Source organism: Chrysemys picta, chromosome 4 (assembly GCF_011386835.1).
Source record: "Chrysemys picta bellii isolate R12L10 chromosome 4, ASM1138683v2, whole genome shotgun sequence".
Classification (NCBI taxonomy): Eukaryota; Metazoa; Chordata; order Testudines; family Emydidae; genus Chrysemys; species Chrysemys picta.
In genome coordinates this window covers 26,495,785-26,514,063 of record NC_088794.1, presented here as the reverse complement: position 1 = coordinate 26,514,063, position 18,279 = coordinate 26,495,785, and the positions used below count along the sequence as shown (strand labels likewise).

Here is an 18,279-nt window from a genome sequence, read left to right as displayed (position 1 = left end):
TGTAGAGGGGAACTGGTGTCTCTATGGGAACTGGGATTTGGAGCGTTACACCTCTAGCTCATTGGTATGATTCTGAGCCCAGGTCAGCACAGGGAGCTGAAATTAGTGGACTGGAAATAGGATGTGCAGCATGAATCTGAGCGACTGGCTGACTCAGGGGAGTGGGCTTATGAGCCAGTTACTTCTAGGGTGCTGGTTCTATCTCACCCAGTTCTGTAGTGAAAGGCTTTGTCACCTGACAGCTCTTGGGTGAAATATGTAGGTGAAATATGCTGGTATTTTCCACTATTTCCTAGTGGCATATGTCAGGGTAGGGAAGGATTAGGTGTAAAGATTTGGTTTGGGTGTGGGTAGATGAATGTGACATGACCTCAATAGGTCTAGAGCAAATGGTAAGTTGTGGTTGGAACTGACAGGACTAAGGCATTGGTGGGCCATGGAGGCCACCAGTGGAGGAGAAGAGGGAAGAGATGTCCAGCCCTCCTTGGGTAGAGGGTAAGTTCACCATGACATAGGATTTAGGGGGAGAGAAAAGGAGATCCTGGATGGCCCCCAAACTGGTGAGTGATTACCTGCACCGGGAGCAGATCATGGGTTCAAATCTCCATGGTTGGGATGTGTGGAGAGGCCTCGCTGCTTAGCCCTGACACTGCAGCCTTCCTATTCCTGGCAGGAGGCCATCCACGGACTTGGGCACCAGGCCATGTGCCCACATGCCAGGAGCAGCTGCTCTGCCTGACATCAGAATGAGAATCTCATGAGATTAAAAAATAGCATTTAACTTTCCATTTAGCACTATCCACTCCTAACCCTGTGGGGACAAGCAAACACCAGGGGAAGGATGAGGTTTCCATGTGACTGGGAGTGAAGTCGCCTTAGGCCAGTGACAACCCTAACAAAGGGGCCTGGAACTGGGCAGGCCTAACTTTGCCAAATTGTGTATGAAATCTTATCAGTTCATACAAGTTTATCTGAGCGGAACTGGACCTGAAAATCAGCTTATCCGATGTCCCCTGATGCCCCACAGTGAGGTCCTGGCATCTGGTTTTAGTCTCGCAAATGAGCAGGTATTTTCCATTCCCCACTCCAGATTTTTCAACAACAAGGCAAAATAAATCTCAGATTTAGAGAAGGGAGGTTTGCTTTGACATCTGACACCAGAGAGACAATACAGGCACCTTGTAGCACCCTGAAGCAGTAGGGATTAATCCTGCCCGATAGCACCCACTGCTCTTCCAGTCTTGGGGCTCCATGCAGCTCTGCAAATGACTCTCAATCTTGACCTGGTTATTATAGCCCTGGGGTATGAAACACATACAGAGCACTGCCAAAGCGCCTCACTCCTGAGCTACAGGCCATCCTGCTGTTCCAGCCCTCAGGCCTGACACATACACAGCTCTTCTGATGTCCCTCAGTCCTGACCTGCAGCTCCCTGTGCTTTCTATAATTTAGCCTCTTCTACAGAAAATTGTCTGATATAACCAATTGTGTTATTCCCATTGCAGAATTCCTTGCAGCCTACAATCATTTGTGACAGATTTGAGGATGAAGAGCTGAACTTGTAAGTTTGGGGAAGTGGACGGCAGAGCGGCGAGCAGGAGGCTGGCGAGGGCAGCTGGTGAGGGTGGCCGGTGCGCGGAGCAAGTGCCCAGGCACCATAGCAAGGAAGGTGGCTTTTACTCCCCACCACCACAATGGGTGGTGAATTCACTCAGATGCACCTATGAATGCTGGGTGTTCACTGACCAAGGACAACAACTGTGAGTGCGGTATGAAGGGGGGCCCATTACAGGAACCTTGGTGTTGGATTGAAGAACCTGAATCAAAAGACACTGCCCAGCGTATTCCTGGGTGTGTGTTTTGTTCATGCTTTTATGTTTATGAATCCTGCTTGTGCTGTTTTCCCAAATTAATGCTATGTTACTTTTATTAAAAAATCTCTCTACACTCAGACTCTGTGCTTGCGGGAGGGGAAGTATTGCCTCTTAGAGGTGTTCAGGGGGTGGCGTGTTATTTTCTCAGGTTACTGCGTGGGGGCTCGAGCCGGTTCTGTGTTCTATTGTTGAAAAGGAACCCCTAGATATTGAACCTGGTCCTTCTTGCTGCCCACTCCAAATAGCAGAAGGGTAACATTCTGACACTGTGGGCATGGTAGAGAATCCAAAACACCTCAATAAGAGACCTGTTGCAGAAAGGCTGCAAAGTCAGATTTCAGCAAAAAGAGCAAATGGCTTGTGTTGGTGGAAAATGGTGTTAAAATAATAAAGCGGCTACTGAAAAGGGCTTTGGAGTCACACTGTCCCATGCTTAGCACAGTTCAGTTACAGGATGGTACCAATGAAATGTGATGTGTCACCTGCAGACATGTTGTTTAACAGAATAATGAGAACTAGAACCCCTGTGATGATAGATGCTGCTGTCCCAGGAACTGGGGATTTGAGGAAAAATAAAAAGCGAAAGCTAAACAGAAAAAGTCAGATGATTTGGGATCCTGGGGGCTTCCACCATGTGGAGAACATGATGCACCCCCCATCTCTGATGGAAATCAATGGTTACCAACAGTGGTGGTGTCATAGAATCGAACAATCACAGGACTGGAAGGTCATCTAGTCCAGTCCCCTGCACTCACTGTGGGACTATTATCTAGTCATGTAACTTAAGACTGCCCTGCAGTTGTATGAGGCTGTCACCCCAGATGGACTCATACTGATGAGGGATAGGTGACATCTCTCCAACTTTCAGAAGAGAGGGAGGAGGGTCGCTGGGTCAGATGTTTGACCCAAGACAGTCTCATTTAGGTAACAGGTCAAGACAACCAAGCCCCAAAACATGTCATCTCTGGAACAAAATGGACTCACTGCTTTCTGACAACAATAGTGCTGATCTGGCAGGGAAAGCAGCACAGGTTAACTGAACATTATTAGCAAGGTTCGTTAGTAGGATGGTTATAAGTGTTTGGAGGACCGAGCTACATAAAAGTTGTTTTGTTAAATGTTGTTGTTATTACGTTGTGGCTGGATATTGGGAATTGTACCTTTCAGAGCATTCAGCTTCCCAGACACAGGAAATCTGGGGGGGCGGGGGGGGGGAGAAGAGCGCTGCAGAAGCCTACGCCCTGTGAAGCAGAGGCAGGTGACTGAGTGAAGAGGGCCAGAGTGTTTCCTGAAGACCACACAGCCCTCCACCCAGACCAGGAGAAGGAACAAACAGAGGCTCTAGAAGCTCTCAGAGCTACTTGGCACCAAACCAGAGCCAGCCAGGAGCATGGCAATTCTTGTGTTCCTAAAACTTGTTCCATGCTGGAGCTTTGTCAGGTTTAAATTCTTGTAATCGAGACATTTTCTGCTGTTTCTGTAGGAGAGCTCATGCATATTCATCAAATATTTTGATCAGGGCATTGAATCACTGGAATAGAATCGCCATGATTTCTAGACTGTCAGCATTAACAGGGCCACCAGCGGGAGGCGATATGGTACACACAGCATCACCCAGATAGGGAGCTGAAGGGAAGGGGCATCAGGGATAGAACTCTCACAGGGAATTCAGCACTGGGGAAAGGTCCCGGACACAAAACTCCAGTATCCCCAGGTTCCTCAATCTGCTTCAGCCCTTACAGGAAGGGTTACCTTGAAAGGTGGGGGAAATGAAGGGGGATTGGTTTCTATGACCTATTTGATCTCTGGCTTATTTACTGAGATAAAGAGGCCCAATTAATGCCCCTTATGATTAATTTGTCTGGCAATGTGGGCACCTGTCCCACCAGGGTCTGAGACTGAGACCCACCCCCTCTCCCCACTCATCAGAAATAGGGACACCAAACATCCATCACTTGACTTGGGCTCAGACTAGACCTAGAGGCCTAGAAGTGGAAGGCTCTGTATGCTAAACCCAATTGATTCCCCAGCTTGTGGCCAGATTGGACTGAGGCACAATGAGAAGCAAACAGCTCCCTCTTCTGTTCCTGAACTTGTCAGATGGCTAGTCACCTTGGTTGTGATACTTCTTAAAAGGATCTTTATTTCAAGCCAGGATTTCCACCATATGGGTTCACGGCGGGTTTATGATTATTAGGCCCTGATTAGCAGGTGGGGGAATGTGGCTCATGATGTGTTTGCTTATCAGGAGCCTGGCAGTGCTAAATGGAAAGTAAACATTGTTGTCTAATCTGATGGGATTTTTATTGTTATTTCAGATAGAGCAGCTGCTCCTGGCATATGGCATAGATCCAACTCCTGTGGATATTCTCCTGCCAGGAACAGGATGGCTGCATTGTCAGGGCTAAGAAGTCAGGCCACCCCACCCATTCAGGCCATTTGGACTTGAACCTATCATCTCTTCCAGGGCCAGGGAATCAGACTCCAGGTTGGGGGCCATCCAGGATCTCCTCCTTTTCTCTCCCCGTAAGGTCTAAGGCATGGTGACCTTACCCTCCGTGACATCTGCTTCCTTATTGCCCTTCAACAATGGCCACCATAGCCCACCAATACCTTAGCCTTGTTATTCCAAAGCACAATTTACGATTTGCCATCAGACACATTGAAGGTAGTCATGTCACACTCATCCACCATTGCGCTATCCATTCACTCCCAAATAAGTAATCACACCCCATCCTTCCCTACCCTCAACTGTCCCTCTAGGAGATGGATGGAGAACACCAACATATTTCACCCAAGCACTGTCAGGCAACAAAAACTTCTGCTATTGAACTGGGTGAGCGAGAACCAGCACCCTAGAGGTGAAAGGCTCCATATCCAATTCCCAAGTCAGACAGTTGCTCAGACTGTGAGCAGGCCCTACATCCTATTTCCCAGTCCACAGACTTTAACTCTCTGTGCTGACCTGGGCTCAGATTCAGACCAAACTACCTAGAGGCGTAAAGCTCCATATCCCAATTCCTATAAAGAAACCCGTTACTCATTACATGGCTATACTGTAACTGGTGCTCAAGGTGTGGAAGGCTCCAGTCCCATTGAGGTACCCTCTCTCACAACATGGGGCAAGACTGGAATGAAGAACCAAGTAGAGAATGTCTCAGTATCCCATTGCAATTCTTCTGTGCCTCCTGTCCCATTCTTTAAAGCTACCCCCAGGCATTGCTTTTCAAAGCTTAGACGACCCTGAACTCTCACACCTTCCCTCTAGACGATGCCCCATTTTCAGGTCACAGCCAAGTGAAGGTGGAAATCTATGGACTTTGAGTGTTCTCCAAAATTTCATTTAAGGACATTCTGGAAGATCTTATCGGGAAGGTTTACATTTCTTATCAGGGCTATTAATGCGATAAGAAAAGCTCTGGGCTGTGTTTTATAAGAAGCAGCACCCAGGCGTTTCTCTACATTCACTTCTCATCACCATTGGTTGTGTGTCAGAAAACATCATGAAGTGGCTTCTGCTCCTGAGTTTGGTGGCGCTCTCTCAGTGCCGGGTGACAAAGTGAGTATTGGGGGAACACACCACTTTGGGCTGCTGAATTTGGCTTTCTACATAATAATGTGTGATTATCAAGGGGCGTGTCTGCACCTCTCTCACTCTCTTCTCTACTTTCCATTCATGTATAGGCAGCAACTGGGAACTACCCCTTAGCTTTGTGTTGTAGCAGAGAAATGAGGAAGGAAGGTTTTGTGGTTAAGGCACTGGAGTGGCGCTTGAGAGATCTGGGTTAATTCCTGGCTCTAATACAGACTCCCTCTGTGACCATGGGGAAGTGATGGAGTCTCTCTCTGGGGATCAGTTCTCTGTGATAATATTAGTGTTTATTTTGGATCATATGAACTGGAACCATAAACTCCCTGAACATTAAATCTCACCAAATGAGGGTCAATCCATCCTCATCATCATATCCACTCATTATACTCCACACCCGAACATAGCCACTCTATGAACTTCATACCCTCATATCTCAATGCCTGTACGTTGACCCATCAACCTTTTACCCCCAATCGGGGATATTGCAGATTATGTATGTATTCCTTATGCTATGTGATCTTAAACCAAACTTTGCACCCTCGATAATCCGTATGTTATTCCCTGATAACTTCTATGCTCAAACTCTGTTCACTTTTTTTTAACATCATCTTAATAAAATTTTTAAATTTGTATTATCACAGCATCTAGGACCCACAAGTCATGGACCAGAACTCCATTGTGCTAGGCACTGGAACACTGTTCCTTCCCTAAATAGAAAACAACCTTAGTATGAGATAAGAGACAACAGATGGATACAGACAGACCAATGGGGGAGTACAAGTACATGAGGGACAGCGGTCTCTGCACACCAGCAGCCAAACTTTTATTAGTGTTGGGTTTTTTTATAGGCATCATGACAGAGGAGAGGTTTTAAGGAGGGATTTGAAGGAGGACAGTGAGGTAGCTCTGCAGATGTTTATGGGGAGGACCTCCTAACTGTAGGGGGCAGGTGGCAGGGAGGAAGCATGAAGGTTCTTGATTGGAAATTTTCCAAGTGGGCAGTGGAGGCTGGCATCCTGGGTCAATGGGAGGTGAGTATCAATAGCTTGATAGCAAATGAGGGATGAGAGGTAGGGTGGGATTGATTGAGTGTGAAGGGCCTTGAAAGTAAAGACAAGCAGCTTATGTCTGATGAGATAGAGAGATGCAAAGAGAGGACTTTAATGGTGTCACGGGATGCTCTACTCACTGCTGGATAGTAACTCTTCCTGGCCTCTCTGGGGATTAGTTCTGTGGGGCCAACACCCCTTTCTGCTGTTGCACTCCATCTCTTTGTTGCTTCCTCTTGATCTGCAGACCTTCTGTCACTCCAGGAACTACTGCTGCTGCCTCTTCGTGACTTGGCCCTCTGTCCAGATCACCATGTGGCTTCCCCTTCTGGGGTATCACAGTCCCTTCTTAGGCTCAGGCAGTCTTCCCATTCCCTGCACAGCTGGTGCCACTACCCCAGTGGCTGTTAGGGGAACCCGGACCTGTCCTCTACTCTGGGTTCCAGTTCAGGGACCCTCTAATCAGCAGCCAAGATCTTTGCTGTCACTTTCCCTAAGGCTTTCCTACCAATCTGGCTTCCTCCCCTCCCTGGGTTGGCCAGCCTCCCAGCTTCCTCCTCCCAGGGAGGCTACCTGCCTCTGTAGTCTCAAAACATGCCTCCCTTCTCCTAGGGAGTGACTGCAGCCTATTTCCCTGCAGCCCCCTTCTGCTGTCTGCTCCCGGGCTTTATGGAAGCCCTGCCTGTTCCAGTACAGGTGAGCTTCTTCTAAGCAGGGCTATTATCTCAGCTTTAATTTCCCCATCTTGCTGCCTAATAGGTTAATTGGTCCCTCTGGCCTACCTTAACCCCTTTAGGGGGGGTGTTGGGAGGACACGCCATCACACATGGTCAAAGTGACACACTAGGAAAATTATCTTTGCAGCAGCATTCTGAATGCACATGAGTAGGGCAAGATGGCATTTGTCAAGGCCAGGGAGAAGAATGTTGCAGCAACTAAGACATGAAATGAGGAGAGCTAGGACAAGAGCTATAGCTGTGTGAAGGAAAGGCTGTGTCTCTGAGAGCTTATGCAAGAAGATTTGGCAAGATTTAGACATAGCCCGGACGTGAGGAGCTAGAGGAAAGTCCATGTTGAAGATGACACCAGGATATGGCCTGCGTGAGAGGCAGGATGGTGTGGTTGCCGACAATGATCAAGGAAAGAAATAGTGGGGGAGGGCTTGATGGAAGGAGGAAGATTAGGAGCTCTGTTTTAGTCATTTTGAGGTGGAGCTGACAGTGAGACATCCGTGGGGAAATGTCAGAGACAGGCCTGCTGGAATTTCTTCCGAGACCCCTTCCTACTTGACTTCCCAAGCACTCAGTTTGACTCCGGATTTCCTCACTCAGGTGTCTTTAGTTGGCATACAGTAAAGCTACGCTGGGCTGATCAGACTCAACTGCAGGGGGTGGATGCAGGGTGCATCACAGATCCAAAGTTACACAAATAACCCTGCTTCCTTTACATACTTTACATCACATTCATTGCATTTACTATATGTTGTACCACACATTTTGGGATTGGCTTGGTTACTTTGTAGGAACCAATCCCTTTACAGCATACTCTATCCACGCCATGTGGGATTTACTCATCTTTATGTTCCCAGCTTATCTTGTCCATTGTTACTCTGTCCTTTGTAAATGATTCCCTTGATGTTCCCTGCCTTATATTGGCTAGTTCAGCCATTCTGTCTCTTGGCTTACCACCCACTTACCTGTCCCAGTTACCACAGACATTCTGTGTTTAGCCTGCTTATCTATTAACCTCCCTAATCCTGTCTCCCCAAAAATAAGGCCTCCCCCATGTTCAATTACTCCCATCAAGCCTGGCCTACAAGGCCAAGATTTCAGTTTGGACATGAGGAGACAGGTCTAGTGGAGGACAGTAGATTTGTGAGTTATCGGTATAGATACAGTAGTGGAATTTGTTTGTGGATAAGATTGCACAGAGATAAGGGGTAGAAGGATAACAGACAGGGATGAAGGATCCCCACAGAAAGTTGAAGGGTGGATCCACTGAAGGCATCAAAGAGTGATTACAGATGTAGGAGGAGAACCATGAGAGGAGAGACATTGAAGTTAAGGGAGAACGTGATTTCAAGCAGAAAAGCATAGTTGACGGAGTCAAGGTGACGGATCATACTTCCTTTGTCTATCTTGTCTATTTCCTCTGGGTCATCTCTCTGTCATCTCTAGTACACATGGGCTGGGATTTTCCAAGGATACTATGGGAATTATGTGCTCAAAGTTGGAGGGCGGATCCTCTGAAGGCATCAAAGGAGTGATTACAGATGTAGGAGGAGAACCATGAGAGGAGAGACATGGAAGTTAAGGGAGAACGTGATTTCAAGCAGAACAGCATAGTTGATGGAGTCAAGGTGGCGGATCATACTTCCTTTGTCCATTTTGTCTATTTCAACAGTAACCTCTACAGGGCAGGAACTGTCTCTTTCTATGTATTAGTACAGCTCCCAGAACGTTGAGCCATCTCTCTTCTAGTACATATAGGCTGGGATTTTCCAAGAGTCCTACAGGAATTATGTGCCCAACTCTCATTGACTTTCAGTGCACTGGGCACCCAACTCTTTTGCACTCCTTTCATAATCCTAGGTGTACTAAGGGGTCTCAGTGCAATGTAAAAGCTGGATTGCACTTTAGGCTCTGAACACAAGGCTTGTCTATTGTTTATTTCCTATTGATCGGTCTCTCTCTCTACCCTTGTTGATTAGGGTCTCCCTGAAGAAGGGGAAATCCCTGAGGCAGAACCTTAAGGAACATGGTTTGCTGAAGGATTTCCTGAGGAATCACCCTTACAACGTGGCCTCCAAGTATTTCCCCAACCTGTCCAATGAGTTTGCCAGTGAGCCCCTAACAAACTACATGGACGTGAGTATGGCAGGAGAGCAGGTCTTGTAGCCTCCCTTTCCTCATCAAAGCTTCCCACTTCTCTGCCAAGAGCTGATCTCTCCCTCCTCCCAAAAGTGCCCCAACCGCACTTCCTTACCCATGTGCTTCCAACCAAGCTCCCATTTTGCTGCTACTAAGAACCTGTGCTGGGCCACCCAGCCCTGATTGGATGGGATTAAGAAGAGCACTGGGAACAGCACTCCCAGGGTCTGCTGGCTCCCCCCTACTCACCGTCCCCTCTCACACCCTGATATTTATGGGGACTAGGGTTAAAGACTCTGTGCCTCAGATGCCAGTAGGTGCTAGGAGCCATGCTTGGCAAAGTGATGGCAGAGGAACACCAGGTCAGGCTGAGCCTGTAGCGAGGGCACCATAGTCCAGACCCTCAGCTGGTATAAATCAGCTTGTGTAGCTATAAAGGTTTACACCGGCTACAGATCTAGCCCTTGGATGGCAATGGATCCCTCTCTTTACATCGTTCTTTGTCCTGCTTTGGCAGATGGAGTATTATGGAACCATCTCCATCGGCACCCCACCCCAGGAGTTCTCCGTCCTCTTCGACACCGGCTCCTCCAACCTGTGGGTGCCCTCCGTGTACTGCTCCAGCACAGCCTGCAGTAAGTCACCTGTAACGCCTCTTGTCTTGGCATTCCTGCTAGGCGGGTTGATTGAAATCATAGAGATTTACATTAGTAAGGAGGAACCTTAATTGAAATAATTGATTTTAATCTTACTTTGCATTTGTACTTTTTAGTTATTTTTCTAAAGGAAGTTGATTCTCACTGGTTTGTTACCACTATAAACATGTTGATTTGCAACTAAATATAGCCTTTACATTATATTTGGTACTTTATTTAGCTAATCAGGGGATACACTTAGGGTTGCCAACTGTCTAATCACACAAACCCAAACACCCTTGCTCCGCCCCTGCCCCTTCCCAAAGGCCCCTCCCCAGTCCCGTCCCTTCTTCGAGACCCCACCCAACTCACTCCATCCCCCCTCCCTCTGTCGCTCACTCTCCACAACCCTCACTCACTTTCACCAGCTGGGCCAGGGGGTTGGGGTGCAGGCTCTGGGCTGGGGCCAAGGGGTTCAGAGTGTGGGAGGGGGCACTGGGCTGAGCCTGGGGCAGGGGATTGGAGTGCAGTAGGGGGGAGGGGTGTGAACTCTGGGAATGAGTTTGGGTGCAGGAGGGGGCTCTGGGCTAGGGTAGGGGGTTGGGGTACAGGATACAGGCTTTGGGAGGGAGTTTGGGTGAGGGAGGGGGCTCAGGGCTGGGGGTCAGAGTGGAGGAGGGGGTGTGGTTTGTGGGCTCTGGGAGGGAGTTTGGAGGTTGGAGGGGGCTCAGGGCTGGGGCAGAGGTTTGGGGTGTAGGGTGCAGGCTTTGTCCGGGAGGCACTTACCTCGGGTGGCTCCCGGTCGGTGGTGCAGCAGGGCTAAGGCAGGCTCCCTGCCTGCCCTGGTCCCATGCCACTCCTGGAAATGGCCAGCATGGCCCCAAGGCGGGTGGGGCGGTTCCGTGCTCTGCCCTTGCCTGCAGGCACCAACCCCACAGCTCCCATTGGCTGGACTTCCCGGCCAATGGGAGCAGCGGAGTTGGCGCTGGAGGTGGGGGGAGCGCACAGAGACCCCCTCGCCCTCCCACCAGGGGCTGCAGGTTCGTGCTGGCTGCTTCTGGGAGCACCATAGGGCCAGGGCAGGCAGGGAGCCTGCCTTAGCCTTGCTGCGCCACCAGACTTTTAGCAGACTAAAATCTCCCAGATTGACTTCAGTAGCCTCCGGGAGATAGGGCCTGATTCCGGGAGATTCCCGGCGAAACAGGAGGCTTGGCAACCCTAGATACACAATGTCAATACTCATTTGTTTACGCAATTATATAGCTTAATATACAATTATTCAGATAAATAATTTGTACGTTGTTTAATTATGTTAGAGAATGGTGAGGGATGCATTTCTTATTTACTATGTAATTACTTTTTGATTTGTGTCAAACTCAATTTGGATGGAAATTGGAATTCACTTTAAAATGCAAAATCCAGCGTTTTAAAAAAATTAGTTAAAACTCCTTTGAATGGGCTGGATACATAAGAAAGAAAAATTTATCAAAACATGTTTTGCATTTAAAAATAACAGATTTATGAAAAAAAGGAAGTGTTATCTGTAATTAGTGAATTGAACTGATTGTTTCTGATCAGCGTGTCCGTCAAGATTTTAGAACTTGTAGATCTCATCCTCTCGCACCTAGTTTTTACTCAGAGAAAGAGGAAAACAGGCATTCCCGCTTTTCAATTTCCAATTAACTTCTTAAGTTGGAATGAACTAATCCGTGAACTGAACTAGTTAATAAACAGATATAAAGAAAGTATTCGCTCTGCACTTGCAGAAGAGGCTACTGCTGTCAAAAGCTTGTTTAGCACCTGAAGAAATTCTGTTTCCAAATTATGAGAGCATTGAAATTCCACCAGTTCCGTTGACTTTCTTTAAAGGCAGAAAACATGCGCTGCTTAATAGTAACCTTTGTATGTAATTTAAATGATTTTAGTGAATTTTAGTAAGTTTAGGCCTATGTTATCCTAATATCAGGGTTAATTTTTTAAATAGGATTTTTTTTAATCGTCTATTTTTATCCACCTCAGAAGCCAGAGAGCAGTAGATCTCCCTCCATTGTTCCTCCATGTACTACATGGTGTTAGAGAGGAAACAGGCCCTAGTAAGACAAGAAGCTAGATCCACAAAGGCACTTAGGTGGGGCAATGCTGAGCACTGCAATGCTTGACTCTTAGGCACCCTGTCCCCACTAAGGAATTCATAGCCTGTTTAGGCATCCAGGCTCTCTATACAACACATGGGGAGAGTTACAAGTGTCAGTCTGTGACCATCTGACTCTTCTGTACTTGCAGCAAACCACAACAAATTCAACCCATCAGACTCCTCCACCTATGAGGCCACTAATGAGAGTCTCTCCATCCAGTATGGCAGTGGCAGCATGACCGGATTCCTGGCCTACGACACCGTCCAGGTAAATCACAAGAAAGGATCAAGATTAGGAGTTATGAGGACAAGACGCATCTAGGAATCTAAAGAGGAATTCCACATGGAGTAAACCGGGAGAGGGGGATAGAGAAAGGGTAGAGAAGAGAGCAGATAAAACCAGAGAAAGAGGTGGGAAACACAGAGCAAGCCAGAGATCATCTGAATTTTTGTATCATGTTAATTTAGATTCTGTTTTACCCACTTACAGAGTGCATCTCATAGGTTGACTCATATTGAAGAGGGTAGGGTGTACAGCACCTCTGCTCTCTACTGTATGGAATAGAGTTGCTCTGCTGTGTGCCATAGGTCCTATAGAGTCAGTGACTATAGGAGTTTCTCCTTTGTATGGCAGGGAGGCTTTTAGAGCAGGAGGATCTCAGTTTTCCCTCTGCTGTTGGCATGAAGTGTGGAGTGAGTGTGGCATCCAGAATAGGAACAACTGCTAAATCCTAGGTGATCAAAGGGTTTTTATAGGATTGTTAATACATATAATACCCATTCAAATTATTCTCAATGCTGAGGCCTCATTCTGATCTCATGCTGGTAACTCTGCCCACTTCAGTTGAACGATTTTATAAAGAATGAAATCAAAGTCAGACCCATTAGCGCCTACACACGTAATCGTCATTCATAGGCTATTCCTATATGGGGGGGAGAACAGAGTTCAGCCTCTGAGAACTCCCCACCTATGAATTTCCCTCTGATAGGACTTAACAGCTTCTCCTCGGACGTAGCATGTGTCTGATTGTCCCCATCTCTCCCCCCAAGATTGGAGGCATTGTGGACACCAAACAGATTTTTGGCCTGAGTGAAACTGAGCCCGGCACAGCTTTTGAGTACTCCGAATTTGATGGGATCCTGGGTCTGGCCTTCCCAAGCATCGCCTCTTCTGGAGCTACCCCCGTCTTCGACAACATGATGAATGAGGGTTTGGTGTCCCAGGACCTCTTCTCTGTCTACCTGAGCTCGTAAGTCAGGGCTGGAAACAGCCCATCTGCTGCAGTGAGATTACTGTTCCTATAGCGCCTCTCACACTGAGTGATCCCTGCAACGTTTGCATCAGAATTCCCCAAAAGCAGCTGTGACGGGTTTGGTCACAGAGACCCCCTTGGGACTGTCACCTGAGGTGCTGAAGTTACCTCTGAGCCCCTTTTCCCTGCCAGCTTGGGACTCCAGAACCCTGACTTGTTGAGCCAGACACGCTAGCCTGCTGCAACACAGACCCAGGTCTGGTCAACGCTCCTGAAGTTGCAGACTTTAACCAAAAACTGCTCAGCAGGTCACCTATCTCCAGCATCCGACACTCAGTTCCCAATGGGATCCAAACCCCAAATAAATTCGTATTACTCTGTACAATGCTTATACAGGGTAAACTCATACATTGTCCGCTCTCTAATAACACTGATAGACAGATATGCACAGCTGTTTGCTGCCCCAGGTATTGATCACTTACTCTGGGTTTACTAATAAACAAGAGTGATTTTATTAAGTATAAAAAGTAGGATTTAATACTTCCAATGGTTCCAAGTAATAACAGACAGAACAAAGTAAGTCACCAAACAAAATAAAGCAAAAGCATGCAAGTCTAAGCCTAATACATTAAGAAACTGATTACAGGTAAAAGCTCACCCTCAGAGATGTTCCAATAAGCTTCTTTCACAGACTAGACTCCTTCCTAGTCTGGGCCCAGTCCTTTCGCTGGTACAGTCTTTGTTAGTTCCAACAGGCATCTTAGGTGGAAACTAGGCGTTTCTCATGACTGGAAGCCTCCTTTGTTCTGTTACACCCCCTTTTATAGCTTTGATACAAGGCAGGAATCTTTTGTCTCTCTCGATCCCTATGCCTCCTTCTAAATGGAAAAGCCCCAGGTTTAAGATGGATTGCAGTATCAGCTCACATGTCCTGTGAGATTCCAAGCCTTCATTTTTCCTGGCCTGACTGACAGGAAGGCTTGCAAGTAAACAGAGCCATTTACAACCAATTGTCCTAGTTGATGGGAGCCATCAAGATTCCAAACCACGATTAATGGCCCACACTTTGCATAACTACAATGGGACTTCAGAGTTATATTTCATATTTCTAGTTTCAGATACAAGAATGATACATTTATACAAATAGGATGAACATACTCAGTAGATTATAAGCTTTGTAATGATACCTTACAAGAGACCTTTTGCATGAAGCATATTCCAGTTCCATTATATTCACACTCATTAGCATATTTTCATAAAATCATATGGAGTGCAACATCACACATTCTGTGCTGGTGATGTAAGTTTTTGGGATCAGAAATGAACACTACTATCTCTAATGATTACATTAAAGCATCAGGGCCATATCAAGCACTGCCCAGGGCCACATCAAGCACTGCCCAGTGCTGAAGTAGGTCATCTGTATTACATTGACTCCTGGGGGAAAAGTTCCCCCAAACGTGTCACCCACATGGTTCCCTCACTTAGCATCTTCTAGCACCAGACAGAACTATCTACTTGGTACTGACTCAGAGGAAAGAGCAGCACCTACTGAGTGACTGACACCACTGCCTCAAACACCTGGGCCTTTCCTTGAAGGTTTCCTATCCAGTTTTAGGGCAAGTCCAATCATGATTAGCTTTTGAGATCTAGCAAGAGACAGGGGAAAGTGATATTAAAGTAGGGGGTGAGACACCGCTCTCATCCAACCATCTTGTCCTTACTCTGCTACTAGATGCTGATGTGCCCAGCTCTGACTCTACCCCAGCACTCCCCAGCTGTGGTCCTTTTCTAACAGACGGCGCGTTTCCTATTGTCTTGTTAGCCGATCATTCATGGATCTTCCTTGACTCTCCTTTCTCCCTTCTCCAGTGATGAGCAGAGTGGAAGCTTCGTGATGTTTGGTGGCATCGACTCATCTTACTACTCTGGGAGCCTCAACTGGATCCCTCTCTCTGCTGAGACTTACTGGGAAATCACCATGGACAGGTATCACCCACCCCTTGGCCTCCCCTTCATTGTGCCACCTTGAGGAGACAGGCAAAAGGAGATGTAGGGGAAGCTTAAATTACAGAGTCTAGACAAGATGAGAGACACGGGAGTCAGAATCATGCCTTCCTTGGAGCTATAGGAAAGGGGCTCACCAGCGAGGAGGTTAGATCAGTCGTTCTCCACCTCGTCCACACCAGTAACCTTCATCTGGCCAGTTCTGCTTAGCAATAAAGGAAAGGGCTTGGTGGTCACAACCCCTTGACATCTGTTTGTGACCCCCAGGCTAGATCGGTCACAGTCTCAGAAGGTTGTAGGATGAGGTGCGACGGGCAATAGCCAAGAAAGGTTGAGGCTGAAACATCAGGGGAAAGTTCTTGGCAGTCGTAGCAAGGGGGCGGTGGGTCAGCTCCACCCTGCAGGCCTCTCACTGCTGCCTCGTGGGCTGAGTGGGAATGAGATTGGGAGTGTTTCTAGGGACGTCCCCCCTGACTCTCTCTTTTCCAGCATCACCATGAATGGAGAGACCATCGCTTGCTCTAGTGGCTGCCAGGCTATAATTGACACTGGCACTTCTCTGCTGGCTGGGCCTTCTACTGGCATCTCCAACATCGAGTCCTACATTGGCGCCAGCGATGGCACGGTAAGGGCAGGGATCAGAGACGGACACTTTTAGAGCTCTCTGCTACACATGGATGTGATGCTCCATCTCTCTCATTGGAGGGCCTAGTGGCCAAGACATGCCTAACCTTTCCTCCATGTGTTAACTTCCTCCCTGCAGATCAGCTGCAGTGCCATGAGCAGCCTGCCCAACATCGTCTTCAACATCAACGGCATCGAGTTCCCTGTGCCCGCCAGTGCCTACATCATTGATGTGAGTGTCCTACTCAGAAAGCCGCCTCGGGGCCTCTTAACGAGGGCTTGTGCCTGAGGCCATTGCACCGAGCATGCTGGCAACTGCCCCCTGCACAGCCGGCATGAGCCTGCAGGAGCATCACTGAGACGCTGCTCAGACTCTGTCCCCAGTATGAGAGTGGGGAGGCAGAGAGCTCTTCCCCCAAAGGGATCCAAGGGGAGGGACGGTCAAAATCAAGGAAGGCCCACAGTGAAAGTCACATACCGCAAGAGAAGTAAAGCAGCCTGTAGAGCTGGCCACCGTAGGAGATCACCAGGGCAGGGGCCTTACTGGGCTGGGAGAGAATTAAATGAGCAGCTACCCAAGCTGGGAGGTTAGATCAAGAGAGATCACTGCCTTGCGCTCCAGGGCATGGGTACCTGGGCATCAGGAAGGAGTTTTCCTCCCCCATGATAAAAGTTTGCTCCCATCTGGGGAGGAACAGGTAAGCTGTTTAACAGCACACAACACCAGCTGATAGCAGGTAGTGGGGAAGTCCAAATCCACTTATAATCACAGCAGGATTTCTGGTGGCAGAAAGTAATCGCTCCCTTTGGAATCCAGCCAGGAGCCTGGGGAGAGCATGCTTTGTCTCCCCAAGGGATGTGTCATGAACAGAAGTGGTAAGAACCTTGCTTTTCTTCCCATTTGAAAGTTTGCACTCCTTAGCTTCAGACCCTCACCCCTGAGGCACTGAGGCTGTTCTGAGGCCCAGATCCACAAAGGTAGGTCAATAGGGGTTAGGTATCTAAATAGCTCCAAACATTGGGGACCAACTCACCAGTGCCACTCCCTATGGCCCATAGAGATCTCCCATCAAAGCCCTGACCCAGCCTAATGCTCCTTAGCTTGGGAGCTTTGAGAGCCCAGCAGAAGATGGTACAGGCACAGGCACAGGTATGTGCAAGCTCTACAGGATGATAACTCAAGGGATTATTGAAGTTCCTGCCCAATAATTATGTCCTATTTTTCCTGGTGCAGGAGTCAGGCTCTTGTAGCTCTGGCTTTGAAAGCATCGACGTCCCCACCTCCTCTGGAGAGCTCTGGATCCTCGGAGACATCTTCATCCGCCAGTACTACGTTGTCTTCGACAGGGCCAACAACCAGGTGGCCCTGGCCTCTGTGGCATGAACACAGCGCCGTCCCTAGGACACTGCCATGGAACACTGACCCTGGAGAGTCTCTGTTTCTCTAGAGCCCCAACACTGCGTATCGGTCTAGTGACCCCACCCCACACTCACCCTCTGTCCTGTAATTTTACCCACAGTAGAATAAAGTAATATAAGTGCATTCGAGTGAATTGTTTCTCTTTGATGGGGTGAATGACTCAGATTCCACTGTGACGGGTTGGATCACAGAAACCCCCTTGGGAGCTGCCACCCGATGTGCAAAGACTACCCCTGCTCCTGTTTTCCCTGCCAGCTCAGGACTCCAGCACCCTGTCTTGCTGAGCCAGGCACTCCAGTCTGTTCTAACACAGACCCAGGGTCTGAATCACTTGTCCCAAAGCTGCAAGTTTACCTGAAAACAGCTCACAGTAGTGTGCTTGTCTTTAGCACTCAGATGCCCAACTCCCAATGGGGTCTAAACCCAAATAAATCCGTTTTACCCTGCATAAAGCTTATGCAGGGCAAACTCATAAATTGTTAGCCCTCTATAACACTGATAGAGAGAGATGCACAGTTGTTTGCTCCCCCGGGTATTAATACATACTCTGAGTAAATTATTAAATAAAAAGTGATTTTATTAAATACAGACAGTAGGATTTAAGTGGTTCCAAGTAGTAACAGACAGAACAAAGTAAGTCACCAAGCAAAATAAAATAAAATGCGCAAATCTATGTCTAATCAAACTGAATACAGATAATCTCACCCTCAGAGATGCTTCAGTAAGCTTTTTCTCAGACTGGACACCTTCCAGGCCTGGGCACAGTTCTTTCCCCTGGTACAGCTCTTGTTGCAGCTCAGGTGATAGCTAGGGGATTCTTC

The 18,279-nt window shown here is 47.8% G+C and overlaps 1 protein-coding gene across 2 annotated transcripts; it reads left to right on the top strand.

Moving 5' to 3' along the window:
• The first annotated feature begins 5,377 nt into the window (after nt 1–5,377).
• LOC101935040 (pepsin A-like) lies at nt 5,378–17,581 on the top strand. Of its 2 annotated transcripts, XM_065591779.1 has the most exons (10): nt 5,378–5,425; nt 6,242–6,246; nt 9,226–9,382; nt 9,903–10,020; nt 12,304–12,422; nt 13,205–13,404; nt 15,280–15,396; nt 15,904–16,039; nt 16,178–16,270; nt 17,273–17,581. In XM_065591779.1, the coding sequence occupies exons 1-10, from the start codon at nt 5,378–5,380 to the stop codon at nt 17,420–17,422; spliced, it is 1,143 nt and encodes a 380-aa protein (XP_065447851.1). In that variant the 3' UTR covers nt 17,423–17,581. The 2 variants fall into 2 exon arrangements, with proteins under 2 accessions (XP_065447851.1, XP_065447850.1); XM_065591778.1 differs by lacking the exons at nt 5,378–5,425; nt 6,242–6,246 and having other exon boundaries at nt 9,219–9,382.
• Nucleotides 17,582–18,279: the final 698 nt, after the last annotated feature.

What these genes read in the sequence shown, in the direction of transcription:
- LOC101935040 (XM_065591779.1), top strand. Translation starts at nt 5,378, where the DNA reads ATGAAGTGGCTTCTGCTCCTGAGTTTGGTGGCGCTCTCTCAGTGCCGG. An exon ending in CCCTAACAAACTACATGGAC is followed by an intron (nt 9,383 to 9,902) that starts GTGAGTATGGCA and finishes CTGCTTTGGCAG; the next exon opens with ATGGAGTATTATGGAACCAT. An exon ending in CCAGTGCCTACATCATTGAT is followed by an intron (nt 16,271 to 17,272) that starts GTGAGTGTCCTA and finishes TTCCTGGTGCAG; the next exon opens with GAGTCAGGCTCTTGTAGCTC.